We start from the raw sequence: 17,411 nt of genomic DNA, 5'->3' as shown, positions 1-17,411 counted from the left end.
CCCTGATCAGAAAATCCTCCAGTCAGTGGAGTCAGAGGCTTTTTATTGCAACTTGATCATCACAGCATAGTATAAATACAAGGTCCAAGTATCCAATGGAGAGAAGCTCATTTAAATAACACACTCACTGATCACAGTGTGAAGGACCAACGCTCCACAAACTGAACTCTCCATCAGTTTTAAACCAGAGTCTGTAAAACTATTTGTTACCTCTCGGGCTGCTTCTCATCTCACCAGCATCATCTCAGCCGTGAGGACACCGACATGACTCGACGTTTTATTAGCATTTCACCATGTTGTTTTGTGCGTATCACAGCGTTCACTGGTTGTATATATTATCTCAGAGGAGAAGATGAATCACTAAATAAAAAAAACAACTTTATACATTTCTCACGGTCCCTCAGGTACATCAACACTTATCACACGATCCTCCTTAAAGCTGTACATTCATGGCAGACAGGGTGAAGAGGAGACAGCTGTGGGTGGAGGGATCTGCTCTAATGCTTTGGAACGTCAGTGAATATTCGCAGTCCGTGCATTCCTTGAATCTCATCCTTCAGCGCCTGTGGAAAACAAAACATACACATCACGTATACACGTCTGTCTGGGGTACACACTGAAAGAGAGAGACATCGTCCGCCATGTTTGTTTATGCTAAAGTCGCGTTTGAGCGCGTGAGGTGTGGAGTCGTGAGAGTCCAGACTCTGGTTGTTGGTGGTCAGTCTGTTAGTGTGTGGTGTGGCTGAGTTGGTCCTCTCTCTGCACATCACACACTGAAATCTGACGTTATCTGTCGTCGTGTGTGTGCTCTCTCACATCTTCTACGTCAGGTAGGATTTTAAAACACTGCTGCTAACGTCAGTGCCACAGGAAACACTCTGTTGAGATGATGTTAGGATTTACCTGATTCACTAACTGGTGTTGTTGCACCGTCCTTTTTCCTTTGAACTCACTGGACTCTATATGGATCTCATACATGGCCCCACATCCACCTACACACAGGATCACAACAACAACAACACCACATCTGAGTCATACTTAACGTGATCTTTGTCATATAAATACTGATAAACAGGCAGATGCTGCACCTGAAAGTGACAATAAACTTTACATCCTCAGATTTCACCGAGGGTCCATGGAGTCATCACAAACTGAAGCTGTGCAGACAAACAGTGATCCACCACTCCACACAGAGATACAGTCTCATTTTACTGGAGCTGCAGTGATAAGTTGATCAACAGGAAAAGAACCAGTAATTTCATTTTAAGCCTCCTCCTTCTCTATTTTAACATCATACTAAAGAGAATATCTTTTACACTTGTTATAAACTAAGTGATTAATCGATTAATTGAAAAAAGAATCCGCAGTTTGCAGCGCTAATCCCAGATAATACTGATCATGTGTCCTGGTTAAAGGTTCCCTCATGCAGCCGGTTAGGGTTAGGGTTAGGGTTAGGGTTAGGCAGCTCCGTTTACCTGAAATATCCACGACTTTAAGCGACGACGCGGACGGAAACTTCTCCTTGAGGATGTTGGCGATGCGGATCTCTCCGTCAGTCTGTGTGGACAGAGGTCTGTGCACCGGGCTGCAGGCAGCGACCTGAGGAGGTGGAGAGGAGCAGCGGTCAGTAAAGAGTTCAGCGCCGGAGCTTCTCAACCTGAAATAAAAAACAACAGAGGTGGTTTTTACCGGATTAGTGCGAAGAGCTCGGAGAGCAGAGGTCACGGTCCCGCTCAGGCTCCGTTTACAGGCCAACATGGTGACGGTGTTTATTAATGAGACGTTTAAATCCACACCGGTTACTCAACAAGTCATGTCCTCACACGGCCGCGTCCCTGGAATATGACGTCACACATCCGGGCATTTCACAGGCCCATTTTTTTTCTGAACTTCATTGAAAAGCTAGCATAAAACAATAAAGATCATAAAAATAAATACAGATAATGAATGAATAACACATGAATATGAGTGGAGGATGTATCCAGATCCTTTACTCAGGTAAGAGCGCTGATTTCACACAGTTAAAGTTCTGTGTTTAAAGAGTTACTTTACTTTTAAAGTATTTTACTGCTGTAGTTCATGTGTGAGGCCATCACAGATCTACCTGTTTATTGTCTCCGTCGGTTCATTGTTTGGCCATTTTAATTACTTTTAATTACGTGTATCAATTCAGAGAAATTTCAAATTAAAAGTCCCCCATCTGTACCTTGATATGACTTGTGAAACTTGAGATGATGTAAAAACAAATTGCTGAATAATTTATGAAAATGGCTGATATATCTGAAAGCAGGTCTGACTCCAAGAGAGAGACCCAGTGGCCTCCTAAACCAGGGACTGTGGGTTTGAATCCCATCTGGTTTGCAGCAGAGGTGTGCTGGCCTCATAACCCAGAGGTTAAAACCATCCTCTGCTAGAAACTAACAGTTTATCCTGGGGTGACAGTCCAATAAAGCAGAGCCACCATTAATGTCATGACATGAAAAAGGCCCGTTGATCTTTCTATCAGAGTGATATCATTCATTTTTATAGTTCTAAATCAGGAAATTAACCCTATTTAAACACCTTGAACTTTTGTATTTAAATGTTAGTTCAACCTTCCACATCAGTCTGAACATCAGGTCTGTGAGTCTCTGGTTCCCTTTAAAGATCCGCCTGAGGTTTTCATGGCAGGACCAGGTCTGAATGAGGAGCTTATCTCACTCTGCAGGTGGTGGAGCTCCACAGTAAAGAGAGGAACCAGAGCGATCAGTGGCTGTTGACAGTTGTCATGTCTCTTTTCACCACACGCCTGAGCTTTGTTTGTGCACAAGAATTGTGGGAACAACACAAAGGTGGGCAGCTGTGAAGGAGGCCGTCGTCATGTCACAGATTATCCTGAAGAGCTGATCAGTGTCACAGCTGCTGACGTCACTGCCCTTTAAAGTCATGCTCCTGGTACAGTGTGAACAGATGCAGAGGCGGAGATGGACGGCACACTGACTCTGATGCTCCTCTTCCTCAGCTGGACCTGTTACGCTGAGGAGGACGCAGAGACTCTGTCCTGCCCAGAATACCAGGAGGCTTTTGACGCCTCCTGCTACGAGTTTGTGGGTCTGCGGCGCTCCTTCCTCAGTGCCCAGGGATGGTGCGAGCGAGGCGGAGGACACCTCGCCTTCGTCCTGAACGATGAAACCCAGCAGTTCCTCCAGAAGCACCTGGAGCCGGAGAAGGACTGGTGGCTCGGTCTGGCCCCTGCTGCTCCAAACCTCACGCTGGAGTCTGCTGCCACTGAGGGTGAGAGGAGGCAGAGTAGACGCTGCATGATTTCTAATGTCTTAGATTTTTAATTCGTTTACAGTGAGATCTGTGATCTGTGCAGCCAGCTAGAATAAAATCTGTATTATTCATAAACTTTCTCTGAAACTACTAACATGGAAACAGATCTGTCAGAAGTAGCCTCAGCAGCTATCTCACTGAGCAGCTTGTACATCCATTGTAAAGATCTGACACGTGTTTGTTCAGTGACATTTGTAGAAAGACCGTCACATTTGGATATCTGCCTCCAGCAGCAGGTGTAATGAGAACTTTTCAATAGGCTCGCTGTCAAGTGGCCTGATTTACAAACGCGTCTTTGTTCCCCTTCACAGAGGATGAGTCTTTATCGTTCACACACACTGTCACCGGCTCAGTCTGTTGCTTTGTTGTTTTATGATCCTTAAGCTGCATCGTAACCATGAAGCTCCCCACAAAGAACAGACACAGAGACGCACTGTGTCGTAACATTTCTGCCTCAGTAACAGTTTGATCAAATTGATCTGTGATTTCTTTGTCCTCTCCCAGGTTCCCTTGCGTGGCTGGACGGCTCTGATGTCAGCTACAGTAACTGGGTGGACATGCCTGATGCAGACGCAGCCTGTGGTTATATCCTGAGACACTCAGGCTTCCAGTGGCAAACCACAGTGAACTGCAGCCAGGAACTCAACTTCATCTGCCAGTTTGGTACAAACTCCTGATTACATCCACACACAGCATCAAACCTATGTTGTATATAATTGTTGATTGGCTTCTTTATGTATTTTCTCAGATTCTGAGAGATCCATCGCATGTGACGGCCAAAACGCCACGCTGCAGTGTGGTTCAGGTCAAGTCATCGAGATCGACGACAGCTTCTACGGACGAAAGACGATTCACTACTGCAGGTCCAGACTCACGGCCTCAGCCACGTCGTCTCAGGAGGAGTGCAGCTGGATAGATGTGGTCGATTCTGTAACAGGTATTATTATTATTTTCATTAACATTACAGGTGAAGTGTAGAGAAACAAAGCAGTGGCTGCAAATTTAACAGTGGATGTGATAGTAACTTGATGTGGTTTCATTCACTTGACAAATGAAACTTTCTGCCTGGTCTTTTAGGATGAACGACAGGACATTTGTCTTTACAGTAAAATCTATGGGAACATATTTGGCTTTGTTAAAACCGCTTTAGCAGAAAGGGAAGATAAACACACTAAAATCACCACAAACTACGCTTTTGTTTCCTGCTTTGTGTCAAACACAAAAACCACAATTGCCCTGTGACTGCAGACAAAAGGATTACGCTGCCAGAAAGGACATTAGGCAAATCCCCTCCTAGGAGCTGAATAGATGGGCTTTGGGGTAAATATACACTCACATTCATATCAGTCTGGAATTAGTTATGCTGGAGGAGTTCATGCAGTTACTAAGCAAACAGCTGGCGTGTCTCCTCATTGTTCATACACCTCTTTAAAGAGCCTCACATTAGGAGGTTATAGAACAAGATTAATTACATTTAAAAGGATTCAAATTGAACAGTGTCATATTTTTTACACCTGCCACGGCCTCTCACTGTCGACCATTTCACCTCTGTCTCTCCAGCTCACTGCCATGGACTGCAGGCTTGTCAGGCTCCAGTGGATCGGAGCTCTTTTGGTGAACCATGTCCTGCGCTGGGCAGCTACCTGTCTGTGGAGTACAGCTGCAAAAATGGTCAGACACACAATTTGTACTTCCACTATGCAGAGAGTGTTTCTCTGTAAAACAATACTGTAGAGCAGTCAGATAACAAACTGTATTTATTGCTAATATTAGAAGATACTGAGGCCGTGTTTCCTCTCAGGACTCCACCTGCTGATGAGTAAACTGGCGGCTGTTTTTGATAATGTCACCATCACTGTGAAGTGGCTCCTTCATCCGTTCCAGGGGAACCTGACGTGCACGCTGAACGCTGGAGACGGCCACACTATTGATCCGTACAGTCCAGAGGAGTGAGTGAGACTTTGTATTCAAACACACTGTGGATAGAGTAGATCCAGCGCTGTGTTTATGGAACTAAAGTTTTACTCTCACAGGATGGAGAGCACTGTTATACACAAATTCACCCGTCCTGGTGTCTTCGTGGTTGGAGTGGAGTGCACCACCAGTGACTGGCATGTTACAGCTCAGAGAGCCATAACCATTCAGGAGCCTGTCGGAGAGTTCAGTGTGATCAGGTGCTATGGCAGCAATGTGTCAACAGATGGCAGTAAATGCAACGCGCTGTATGGCAGACCTGTTCAAATACAGGTAACGGTGGATGCAGGTGAGTAAATGTTGCACCGTGGCTGATGAATAACTGCTTCTACTGAACACTTTCTGCAGAAGAAGTCAGAATAAAACTCTGATTTGTTGTGAATAGGTACAAATGTTTCCTACACGATTCAACACGAGGACCAGTTGGTTGCAAACTCGTCAGTGGACAGAGGGATCACACCCCACAACATCACACTCAGTTCAAGTGTGGTGGAGCAGCTTGGACGCGGCTGCCACAACCTGACTGTAGCTGCGTCAAACGGGGTCAAAGCCCAGACAGTGTCCACCGATCTGGAGCTGTGTCTGCTGGAGCCCGTCGACGGCCTGCAGGCCTCCGTCATGTCAGAGGAAGGCGAGTGTCCAGACTCCACTGATATCATCATTGGCGTTTCGTTGGAGCGAGGAGCGCCTGTGCAGCTGCTCTTCAATCTCACAGGAGCCGGGGACGCTGTGTCCGAGACCAGAGACATGCTCAATGGTAGCGTGCAAGCTTACACGTTTTCCAGCCCGATTGAAGGTACGTAAAGCTGAAGCTGTGCTGTGACTAAATGAACATCATAACAAATGAAAATAAAATGCTACATGTGGTCAGCATGCTTAAACACTAACTGTTTTGGTAAAGGCTTGCTCAGAGTTAGTGTACAGGCCATGAATGCCCTCTCTGCCTCTGATGTGGACGTGGACCTGGAGGACATACTCGAGGCCTGCCACTCTTCACCAGACCCACATGGAAACTCAGTACGTGGAATATCAAACACACACATGAAATGTGTATCGTCGTACATTAAATTCTACGCGTTTTTCTCTACAGACAGGTAACATGAGCATCGACGACTCTGCTGACTTGAAGATAACTGCCTCTCCTGACACTTTGGTCGACTACAGTCACACTGTGACTCTGAGGGTAACTGGAACTGAATCACTACCCAGCAGAGGACTCACATTTGAATGGACCTGCAGTAAGTGCAACACTTCATCAGTAAGGTTTTACCAGTTAAACCATCATCAGAGTAATAACAGGAGGTGAGTGTGAGTAGAGGAGCACAGGCAGAGACGCTCTGTGTTTAACTGAACACATCAAACCTGCTAACTTCCCTCAGCTGTCTGTAAGTGTCTTTGATTCCACTGCATCCTGACGTCGCTGTTGTTTCTGTACAGACTCACACAGCTGGATTTGGCCTCTCCATCTAATCACCAGTACATGTACAGTACAGATGGGAGCTCGAGTGCAGTTTATTATTATCAGTGTTAAATATTCTGTTACGATCCTGTGATTCTTGACGTTTATCTTTACTTCTTTCACTTTCAGTTCTGGCTCTGCTTCTTTCCACACAGAAAAAAACTGCAAATGCAGAAACAAAACAGGATGGAGGGATGAAACTCATGTCATTGAAAAGGACTGCCTCCCAAATCCCTTCGAGTTTTTCAGATACACTTTGACTGTGAGGAGAGCAGCCTGGTTTAGGAAGTGGGCTGACCTGGCTTCAGCTTCAAAGTGCATCACTGTGGCTCCAAAAGAATTCACAAATGTCACCATCAGGTAAAATAGAAAAAAAAGTTCAAAATAATTCAGCAGGTTTCAGAAACACTGTCAGGTTGGTGCGTCACCGTGTTGCTGCTACATTACATAGAGCGGACATTCAACATTTCTCTTATCCTTGCAGCTGTGATAATTGTGCTTCGATAAATGTGAACGACCATGTAAAGCTGAGGCTGAGCTGTGTGACGACTTGTCCAGATGTAGTCTGGTTTATTGAGGATCCCAGACCTGTGACGGTGAGTCTGAAACCACGTCAGTGGATTTGAATTGTGGCAGAAGAGACTGATGTATGAACTGATGATCTTTTCCCAGGGAGCCGAAACATGTTACTCTGAAGCAGGAAGGAGGCCGCCCATCGAGAAACAGGACGGCAGCACTGAATACACTGTTCACAGCCGACACCTGAAAGTGTCGAGGGACACGCTGCACAACATCAGTGTGACTGTTTACGGTGCGGAAGATGAGGCAGAAACTACACGTTTAACGTCACAGTTTTCCTCCCGTCTGTGTCGACTAAGAAACTGACATATTGATTTAAAAATGTGTTTTCTTTTTTTCTTTTTTTTTACAGGCAAGAAGGATCCAGGTTTTGCCAGGTACACTCTTCCAGTACCAGGTCCAGAGCCAACTGAACCAGCTACAGACCCAGGAGTGACGACTGATGCTCCCTCAGACCCCAGCCCCCCCTCATGTAGCATCTCTCCCACATCAGGAACTGTTCTCGATGCTTTTGACATCACCTGCAAACCCAGCTCTTTCTGCTCTGCCGGCTGTTTGTACTGCTTTAAAACCGACTCAGGTGAGAGTGTGATGCTGTCGTCTGTTACACAGGAGAGAAGCAGGAGGAGTGGAAACTGGGATAAAGCTCCTTGCATGAGCCCAAAAAAAAGTGCCTGGGATTCATTTTGATGCTTCATGTACACAGATGAATAATAAAGAGCTCATCATAACAGTTTCACTAAATCATCTCCTCTGTCTTCAAGGCAAACATCTGCGCTGCAGTAATGCAAATGAGGTGAAATCTGTCCTCCTGCCTCTCGGAGATAAGAACAACAACTACAGTTTGTCTGTTGTGGTGACTGTGAAGAATGGACACGAGAAAGTCAGCACAGCTGTCACTGCTCAGGTTCGCCAGCTGCCAGTAATCACATATCTCAGAGCAGGAGGATTAGAGGAATTCAAACTGGAACACTGTCCACTTGATGTTCTGACGTTCCTCTTCCTCTAGGTATGGAAAAGTAACTCCAGTGCGTCAGTGGAGGCTCTCCAGTCTGCAGTGGAGGATACTGTGACTCAGTTAGAGCAGCAGGGCCTGCTCTCTGGTGAGGCACTCGGACAAATATTTACCTCCGTTTCTGACTTGCTGAATAACGAGACGGGCCAAGATCAGAGGGAAGCCAGAACCAAGGTAACAGATCTGCGGCTGAGGCTGAAACAGTAGAGGCTCAGATAGTGCTGTGATATTTATGAGGCTGTGGGTTTGCATTGTGGTGACTGATATTAATCAGTACTTCTTTCTCTTTCAGCTCAGAGAGCAGATGTTGACCAAAATGACCACAGTGCTGGTGGACTCCCCCACGAACACAACTCAGGAAGTGCAAGTGACGGCCAGAGCTGTGGCTGGACTCACGCAGCGCTCAGAGGAGCTCAGTCCTGCTGCTCAAGTACACAACATTAGATCAGAGCTTACAGATAATGGATGCATGGATAAAGATGAATTTACTGGTGTACCTGACCTCTCAAAGCCATCCTTTCTATCAGCTCTAATCTTTTTCTGCTTCTCCAGGAAGAAGCCGGTTCTCTGTTGGTAGACCTGAGCTCCTCCCTCAGCACCATCAGTGTTAATCAGGACGACGGGGATGATGGAGAAGTTGTGCAAGCAGCTACACCGATAGTTGAAGCTGCCAGTAATATTTTGAACGTTTCATCAAATGTAAGAGAAAATCCTCACTCAGTCTCACTCAGTTTGTTTTCCTCAGGCTTCACTAAACAGATATAATGTTCTCCTCAGAGGAAAGTCTCCGATTTTCTTCTGACCGGGATAAACAATGTTCAGAGTGCTTTGCTGAATAATAAAAAGCTGAATGGAGACCCTGCCATCATTGACTCTGGTCAGATCAGCGTGTACGTCAACAGGTAAGAGATTAATACTCAAAACTAAAGCAGTGTTTGCTTTAAAATAAAATAATAAAATAAACCTGATTTGGACTGTTCTCTCTGCAGAGTCTCTCCAGGATCCATGCAGGTGCAGGATATAAACGTCCAGAAGAGCAGCTCGTCCAGATTTTCCTTCCCCAGACTGCCTGAAGACGTCGTCTCTCCAGAGGAGCCAGTGGATGTGAGAGTGAGTGAACGCAAACAGGAAACATTTACAGTGAAGTTAAAGTCCATCATCATCATCTATGACCTTTTTCATGTGTGCTGCATTGATGTGGCCTGTAAAAGGTAAACTATAAACTATAATGCTAGAAAGAAACTGTAGATGAACACTTTATCAGATCTGAGTCACAGATTTGTCTCCTTTAATATATATGAGTGTGTTCCTGTTTCCTTCTAGATGATGAGCTTTGAGAAAAATCCATATTCTTGGAAGGAGGAGAACATCACAGGAACTGTTGGATCCGTGTCTCTGACCAGAATGAACGGCTCTGTCATTCCTGTGGAGAACCTACCTGAGGAGATCGAGGTGATTTTACACTCAGAGATGCTTTCAGTTGTTTTACTGTCATTACATTGTTCAGTAATGTGTTTCTGGGCTTTTCAGATTCTCCTGCCGAGGCTCGGTGTCGGGCAGGAGAACAGCACCGTCCTTGACCTTGCCAATTTCAGCACATTAATAATTGACGTCCCCTCGCCGGATGTAACACTGGTGCTGAAGATGGAGCCGTCTGAGGACATCTCCTTCATGCTGTTCCTGGGATATAAAGATTATCCCAGTCATGAGAATCATGTCGCCAAGACTCAGATTCCTCTGGAGAATTCCAAAGAAGGTCAAACTACCAACTTTACTTTTCCTACGTGTGACCTGCATGTGTGTGTGTGTGTGTTTTTGTGCATGAACACGTCTGTTATTTTGACACAGAGGAGAAATATACCTGGGTGCTGAGTCCCAGAGACAGAACAGGAGACGCTGGAGCACACTACCTTGTTATGAAGCCCATTGTAGAACCAGGCGTCAAATCCATCAACACCACTGTCACTGTCACATCCATCGCTGCACAGTGCAAATACTGGAATGAAACTGAGTCTTCCTGGAGTGAAGATGGCTGCAGGGTGAGGAAGAAAAACATCACACACATCCACAGAGCAGCAGACAGTACACAGTCTGACTGTCTGGTTTTCTTTCTTTCTACAGGTTGGTCCGCTCACCACGCCGCTGGTCACTCAGTGCCTCTGTAACCACCTGACTCTCTTTGGCAGCTCTTTCTTCGTCTTGCCAAACTTGGTGGATGTGTCGCGCACCGCGGAGCTTTTTGCTACGTTCACCAACAACCCTGTGGTGGTGTGTTTTGTGGGGGCCATCTTTTCTGTTTATCTTCTGGTGGTTGTATGGGCACGCAGGAAAGACATCCAGGACTCAGCCAAGGTAATGCACAGAAAACAGTTTCACCAGATTACTTGGAAAGTCTGACTTATGGATTCATTGTATGTTTCTCTCAGTAAATCCTGAATAAATATTCATGTAAACTTTACTCTGTGAATTCTGTGTCTTCACATTCACTTGTAGGTCAAGATAACAGTGCTCGAGGACAACGACCCCCTGGCTGAGTATCGTTACATGCTGAACATCAGCACCGGGCATCGGCACGGTGCATCCACCTCCTCTCAGGTCTGTGATGTCTGTTAAAGCTCAGAGGGATTCACAGCCAACATTTGACACTGAACACTCTGCTCATCCTCCCCGGCCGTTTTCTGTCTCAGGTGACGATAACTCTGCTGGGCACAGAGGGAGAGAGTGACCCCCACCACCTCACAGACCCAGACAAACCTGTGTTTGAGAGGGGAGGGGTGGACATGTTCCTGCTGACCACACACTTCTCTCTCGGAGATCTGCAGAGCATCAGACTGTGGCACGACAACTCAGGAGAGCGTCCTGCCTGGTACGGGTCGGAGGGTGAGAGTCTGCATCATTATCATGAGCACAGCGGCTAATTATCAATGTGGATGTGCAGGTATGTCAACAAGGTGATGGTGCAGGATCTGGAGAGTGGTCAGAAGTGGCACTTCCTGTGTAACTCCTGGCTGGCTGTGGATGTGGGAGAGTGCACTCTTGACAAGGTCTTCCCAGCAGCCACAGAAATGGATCTGAAGAGGTTTAGGTGAGACCTGCTGCTGCTCTGCTAAAGACTTAAAGGTCATTATCGCTTCTCATTAACCTTATTTTTCTTCAACACTTTGCAGTAACCTGTTCTTCATGAAGACGGCCAAGGATTTCCGTGACGGCCACATCTGGTTCTCTGTCATCAGTCGTCCTCCCTGCAGCACCTTCACTCGTGTGCAGCGAGTCTCCTGCTGTTTCTCTCTTCTGCTGTGCACCATGCTGACCAGCATCATGTTTTGGGGCATCCCGACAGACCCCTCTGAGCAGACCATGGACCTGGGTAGGTAACAACATATAAACAAGGAACTAGATCAAATCCTGAATCCATTTAAAGTTGATTTAAAGTATGGCTTTACTTTGCAGGCCACATCGAGTTCACCTGGCAACAGGTCATGATCGGAGTTCAGAGTTCAATCATCATGTTTCCCATCAACCTCCTTATTGTGAGCATCTTCAGGAACACTCGTCCTCGAGAGAAAACCAGCAAAACAGAGGCGTCTAAGCAGGGGAAGACCGGTCGAGTTTCTCCCTCGCAGACCTCCTCCCCTCAGAAGGAGCTGAAGGACATCACACCTGACACTGTCATCAAGGTGAGGCCACACAACATAACTCAGGACTGAGGACTTCTCGATTCTCCAAGTCTGAAGAACTTGATCTGCTCTCTGTGTTAGGACATAAAGAGAATCGCTCAGTCGCTCTCGAAGGCCATGAAGAGTCCACTGCCCCATCAGGAGCTCCGCCCTGGTCAGCCGGCAGACATCAACACTCTGCTGTCTCTGGTGGAGGACATCATCAGACAGCAGAACCGAGCGGCGGGAGACTTCTACTCTGACGCCACCAAAAGAGACCGCTCTATGATCCTCAGTTTAGGTGCAGTCAGTCTACAAGGTAAACTGAAGACTAAATATATGATGGAACCACCACCAAGAAAACCCTGCTAAAGGAAGAATCCATCATGTTGATGGAAAATCTAATATCTCTGAATCAGTAGAAAATAAATGGCTCTGAATATTTAATTAATTTAGATCTTTGTGGAAATGTTTTTAGATCATTTCACATCCTAACTGACTGACACTGATTTCTGACAGAAAACAGTTTGTGTGGGAGCCCTGAGAGGACTTCAGATGAAGTTCAGAAGAAGAGCAACAACAGCCGATACCTGTACAGGCAGCTGCGTCACGTTGAGAAGGAGCTGGCTCTGTTGGGACCGACTCGTTTCCCAAACCCGGACAGCTACAACCGAGCCATGCAGCAAGTCCAGGGAATGAGGGGTCTCCTGGAGTACCACCTCCCCTCGTCCAGCCTGGACGGAGACCAGCCCGACCGCAGCCCCAGTCCAGAGGAGAGCCTCGGCAACGGGGACTCCACCAGGAAGTGCTGCCAAGGAGGGCTGCCGTGGTGGTTTGTCTTTGTCGGATGGATACTGGTGATTGCCACCAGCGGCGTGTCAGGGTACTTCACCATGATGTACGGGCTGACGTACGGGAAAGACCGCTCCATAAGCTGGCTCATCTCCATGGTGGTCTCCTTCTTTGAGAGTCTCTTTATTACCCAGCCTCTGAAGGTGAGGAACGGCACAGTGCATGACGCTCCTACACACTGATGCTCGTGGTGTCGTCTGGTGTTGAACCTGAAAATGTTCTGTCGCAGGTTCTTGGTTTTGCTGCTTTCTTTGCTCTCGTTCTGAAGAAAGTCGACCAGGAGGAGTACGGAGAGCCTCAGATAGATGAGAGTCTCAGAAACCCAGGCATGTTTTGCTCTTACTCCTCACTTTTGCTGCATTGTGTTGTGTGAAAAACCTGAACTCCTGAGTATAAAATTCCTCCGTCAGATGATCCTGATGCGGTGCGGGCAGCGAGAAGAGACAGCACGTGCAGTTTCTATCAGCCGCCACCTCCCACCGACATCGAGAGGATGAGGAACAACATGATCAAAGAGCAGAAAGTCTTTGCGCTCGTGAGGGAGATTCTCGGTAGGAGAGCCGCTCTGATACATATCAACACAGGAAGCAGCGCGGTGACATGCTGATGTAAGATATCTGTTTGTGATGCAGCATACATGGGGTTTATGTGGATGCTGCTCCTGGTGGCGTACGGTCAGAGGGACCCCAACGCTTACTTTCTGACCCAGCACATTCGACAGAGCTTCAGCAGAGGGATCTCAGACAGTATGAGCATTCAGGATGTGTTCAGCTGGGCAAACACAACTCTGCTCAGCAGCCTGTTTGGAGAGCACCCAGGTCAGTGTGAAGTCATTAAATAAAAATGCATAATTCACCTGTAGCATTTACAAATCTTTACCTACGTATGATAACATGGAAAACATCAAGGCTCTGTATGATGATGTATGACTCCAAACTGCCTGACAACAAAATGTAAAGACTTCAAATGAAGTTAATTTGTCAGAGGATTGATGAGGAGGTGAGCATGAAGGAGTTTTGCTCATTTAAATGTTGGGCTGCTCATGAGAATTCACAAATCACTTTTCAGTGCCTTGAATGGACCTCTCACTGGTGCCTTTATATATACTACATGATAGGAGTCATTTCAGTTTATGTGACTGTAGAAATAAAATCAATTACTTTATCTGAGTTCATTCTTGCAGGATTTATCACAGATGGAAACTCGAAGCTGGTGGGTAACGCTCGTCTCCGTCAGGTGAGGGTGAAGACAAACTCCTGCGACGTCGCTCACTCCCTGCAGCAGTCTGTGCCGGACTGTCATGCTCCGTACTCATGGGAGTTGGAGGACATGGGCTCCTACGGTCCGGGCTGGAGCCACCCTGCGGGAGGTAACGCCTCACTGAACCTTCAGGGCCCGTGGACGTACCAGTCCCAGCGTAAACTGAGGGCCTACCCCATCTGGGGCAGCGTGAAGCTCTACAGAGGAGGAGGGTTCGTGGTGGATCTGGGGCCGGATTTACAAAATTCCAGCAGGTAGGTATTTAAACACATCTACACAATGCATTATTGTCCTTTCATGTGTAAGTCATATTTACCTGTGTGTGTGCAGATCTCTACAGTACCTTTATGACAGCACCTGGTTTGACGTGTACACCCAGGCGATCTTTGTTGAGTTCACTGTGTACAACGCCAACGTCAACCTCTTCTGCATCGTCACACTCATGCTGGAGACCACAGCCGTAGGTAGGCAGCCGTGTTCAGCTGCAGAGCTGCTCAGTACCTGGACTCTTAATAAGGAGCGTGTTGTTTGCGATGTCCTGTTCCTTTAGGAGCGTTCCAGTTCCGCAGCGAGCTTCAGAGTGTGCGTCTTTACCAGTCGACCGGCGGCCTTCACGTCTTCGTCATGGCCTCTGAAGCCATCTACTTCCTCTTTATCATATATTACATGTTTGTCCAGGTGTATATTCACCATCCTTTACTTTACCTCCATTGCTGAAGATTAGAAACGATAACGTCACTCACCTGAATGTGACCGACTCCTCTCATGTCCTGACAGGGAAAACTGATGAAGCAGCAGAGATGGTCTTACTTCAGGAGTAAGTGGAACCTGCTGGAGCTGGCCATCATCATCCTCAGCTGGAGTGCACTGTCTGTCTTCATCAAGAGGACTTTACTGGGGAAGAGGGACATGGACTATTACCAGAACAACAGAGACCAGTAAGCAAAAAGAAAACTGCAGCTTGTACACGTATATAACCTGGAATTATTGGATTTCTCTTTTCTGACTCGATCAAGTTTAACTGACTTTAACTGACTTTATGTGCATCTTCAGAAAATAATATTTACACAGAGAATCAACTGTTCAACAACAAAACAGGTTAACTCTTCTTTCCTCTGTCCATTCAAAACCTGCTCATGTCATTTCAACGTTTTGAGAACTGTGACTTAAAATCTGAACTTTCCTGTTTGTTCTTTGGAAAAATAACATGAATAACATTTGTGTGTTGCTGAGCAGAAACACTGCACTGTGCAGAGAGATCTTTTTCATCTGGCTCTAAACTCTCACGCTCTGTCTCCAGATACGCCAGTTTCCATGAGACGGCCAAGGCGGACGCGGTGCTGGGGTATCTGATTGCCTTCTTAGTCCTGATGGCTACAGTCAAACTGTGGCACCTGCTGAGACTGAACCCCAAGCTGCACATGATCACATCCACACTGCAGCGAGCCTGGACTGATATTTCAGGCTTCCTGGTGGTCATGACCATCATGTTCCTGGCCTACTCCATCACTGTGAGGAGTTTCCCACACTTTACATCAACATGCTGTTGGGCTCTAATCTGGGCTCTAAATTGTTAACACAAAGATGGACTTTCTGCTTTTCAGTCCAACCTGATGTATGGATGGAAGCTACACTCGTACCGGACTCTGCTGGATGCTGCACAGACCATCATCAGCCTGCAGCTTGGCATTTTTAACTACGAAGAGGTTTGTGTGAGACCATTATCTCTGCACCACGGCAGATTATGACAGATGACCCTTCTTCAGTGTGTCTCTTCTTCCTGACTCTTCAGGTTCTGAGTTATAACCCGGTCCTCGGAGCTTTCCTCATCGGCTCCTGCATCGTGTTCATGACCTTTGTGGTGCTGAACCTCTTCATCTCTGTCATCCTGGTGGCGTTCAGTCAAGAGCAGATACATCACAAGGTAACTCACCCGTTGCTGAGTCTGAATGTTGCTGATGTCAGTGTGGACCTGTCACAGCAGCCGACCGCGACCGGGGTCTGAAAACTTATTGTTGTAGAAGAAGAGAGACCTCACTGCGACAGAAACCGTTTGACATGTCACTCCCTGTTTTTCAGCCGTCAGAGGAGGAGGAGATTGTTGACCTGATGCTGATGAAACTCTGCAGCTTATTTGGAGTCAAATGTAAGAAACAAGGTGGCGACAGCCTGACTGAGAGGCCCGGTGTTTCATCTGCTTCAACGACATCGACCATTTCTTCTGGGAATATTCACGAGGGCTGACACGGGTTGTTCAACATTATAATAGAGTGCTTCGTGTCACTTTTGCCTTTACCGTAGCTTGGTTCTAAAACCAACATGTTGTTGCTTTGTGACTGAATATTAGTGCAAGTCTATAAATGATTAGCATTTGTCTCAGCTGCTGCTGCAGGAACTAAAGAGAATCCTCCTGTAATGCAGTGAGACTCTGTTTAGGCTGAAGTATATTTTGTTAAACATGTAAATGTGTTTCTGTGATCCACAAACTGTCAATCTGACTGATCTGATAAATAATTCTGCTGTAAAACAATGCACTCATCATCACTTCCTTCAGTTATCAGCTCAAACACGTCCGTAAATATTCAGCAACAATCTAATCAATTAATATCCAGCTGCAGTGATGATCTAACTTGCTTCTTATGAAACAAAACAAAGCTTTAGTTATTGCTCCCTCTATTTTAAAGCTGAGATATAGGAAACAGAGTGTACATCAACAGCTCTGCTCTCATGCAATAAAAACAATGAATTCCTGTCAGGATAACAAACAGAAAGTGGCTGCTTGAAATGGAACTAATAATAAACTAAAGGCTTCTAGAGCTGGGTGTTATTAGAGTCAACAAGATATCACTTTACTGTATGTATATAGTCAAAATACATAGTAATATGTAATGCAGTGAGGAGACGTGAACCGTAAATCATTTGATATCTGTGATCATTCCATCCTGTCTCACCTGCACTTCACCTGTGGCTCTGACAAAGTTCCTGATGTTTACATTTCATCAGGTTTCTGATTTCTTATTAACACAGCATCAGATTCTCTGCAGGTAAAGACTGTCTCTCGTCATGCAGGTGGTTGTCTTCACTGTGCTGAGACAGGGATCACAGACTCCGTGATGTTGAGACCAGGGCTCAGCGGGGCCATACCATCTGTTGCAGGGTAGTTCTTTATGACTCTGGCTGTATGTTTGTGGTCGTTGTCATGCTGCAGAATGAATTCAGGACCAGACACAGAGAGTCTACAGAGCCTGAAACTCATGCACAGTACTGTATGTTATTCTGGAGGGGCCATTTACATAATGAG

At 46.3% G+C, this 17,411-nt stretch overlaps 2 protein-coding genes across 2 annotated transcripts; one reads left to right on the top strand and one right to left on the bottom strand.

The window, feature by feature from the left end:
* Positions 1–26: 26 nt before the first annotated feature.
* Positions 27–1,856, bottom strand: bola3 (bolA family member 3). The gene is made up of 4 exons (XM_018687553.2): positions 1,690–1,856; positions 1,476–1,599; positions 904–992; positions 27–563 (listed from the first exon to the last, which is right to left on the bottom strand). The coding sequence occupies exons 1-4, from the start codon at positions 1,756–1,758 to the stop codon at positions 498–500; spliced, it is 348 nt and encodes a 115-aa protein (XP_018543069.1). The 5' UTR covers positions 1,759–1,856; the 3' UTR covers positions 27–497.
* A 2-nt stretch (positions 1,857–1,858) lies between these two features.
* On the top strand, positions 1,859–16,890 carry LOC108890611 (polycystic kidney disease protein 1-like 2). Its single transcript, XM_018687541.2, has 42 exons — positions 1,859–1,998; positions 2,708–3,273; positions 3,820–3,978; positions 4,064–4,252; positions 4,876–4,986; positions 5,117–5,264; positions 5,349–5,578; positions 5,675–6,085; positions 6,191–6,306; positions 6,380–6,527; positions 6,904–7,108; positions 7,233–7,344; positions 7,421–7,559; positions 7,680–7,907; positions 8,092–8,234; positions 8,337–8,516; positions 8,635–8,772; positions 8,895–9,041; positions 9,120–9,244; positions 9,332–9,452; positions 9,666–9,794; positions 9,873–10,098; positions 10,191–10,381; positions 10,464–10,694; positions 10,836–10,937; positions 11,030–11,208; positions 11,281–11,427; positions 11,510–11,709; positions 11,793–12,019; positions 12,101–12,317; positions 12,518–12,993; positions 13,080–13,176; positions 13,261–13,401; positions 13,483–13,668; positions 14,034–14,364; positions 14,441–14,574; positions 14,661–14,788; positions 14,888–15,048; positions 15,411–15,621; positions 15,715–15,816; positions 15,903–16,034; positions 16,190–16,890. Exons 2-42 carry the CDS (start codon positions 2,964–2,966, stop codon positions 16,352–16,354), a joined length of 7,473 nt encoding a protein of 2,490 aa, XP_018543057.1. The 5' UTR covers positions 1,859–1,998; positions 2,708–2,963; the 3' UTR covers positions 16,355–16,890.
* Positions 16,891–17,411: the final 521 nt, after the last annotated feature.

This window comes from Lates calcarifer, linkage group LG2 (assembly GCF_001640805.2).
Source record: "Lates calcarifer isolate ASB-BC8 linkage group LG2, TLL_Latcal_v3, whole genome shotgun sequence".
Lineage (NCBI taxonomy): Eukaryota > Metazoa > Chordata > Actinopteri > Centropomidae > Lates > Lates calcarifer.
The sequence above is the reverse complement of the archived record's forward strand: the minus strand, read 5'-3'. Positions and strand labels throughout refer to the sequence as shown.

What these genes read in the sequence shown, in the direction of transcription:
- bola3 (XM_018687553.2), bottom strand. Translation starts at nt 1,758, where the DNA reads ATGTTGGCCTGTAAACGGAGCCTGAGCGGGACCGTGACCTCTGCTCTC. An exon ending in TAAAGTCGTGGATATTTCAG is followed by an intron (nt 993 to 1,475) that starts GTAAACGGAGCT and finishes TCCTGTGTGTAG; the next exon opens with GTGGATGTGGGGCCATGTAT. An exon ending in AACACCAGTTAGTGAATCAG is followed by an intron (nt 564 to 903) that starts GTAAATCCTAAC and finishes TGTTTTCCACAG; the next exon opens with GCGCTGAAGGATGAGATTCA.
- LOC108890611 (XM_018687541.2), top strand. Translation starts at nt 2,964, where the DNA reads ATGGACGGCACACTGACTCTGATGCTCCTCTTCCTCAGCTGGACCTGT. An exon ending in ACAGGTAACGGTGGATGCAG is followed by an intron (nt 5,579 to 5,674) that starts GTGAGTAAATGT and finishes TGTTGTGAATAG; the next exon opens with GTACAAATGTTTCCTACACG. An exon ending in AGGTGCAGTCAGTCTACAAG is followed by an intron (nt 12,318 to 12,517) that starts GTAAACTGAAGA and finishes GATTTCTGACAG; the next exon opens with AAAACAGTTTGTGTGGGAGC.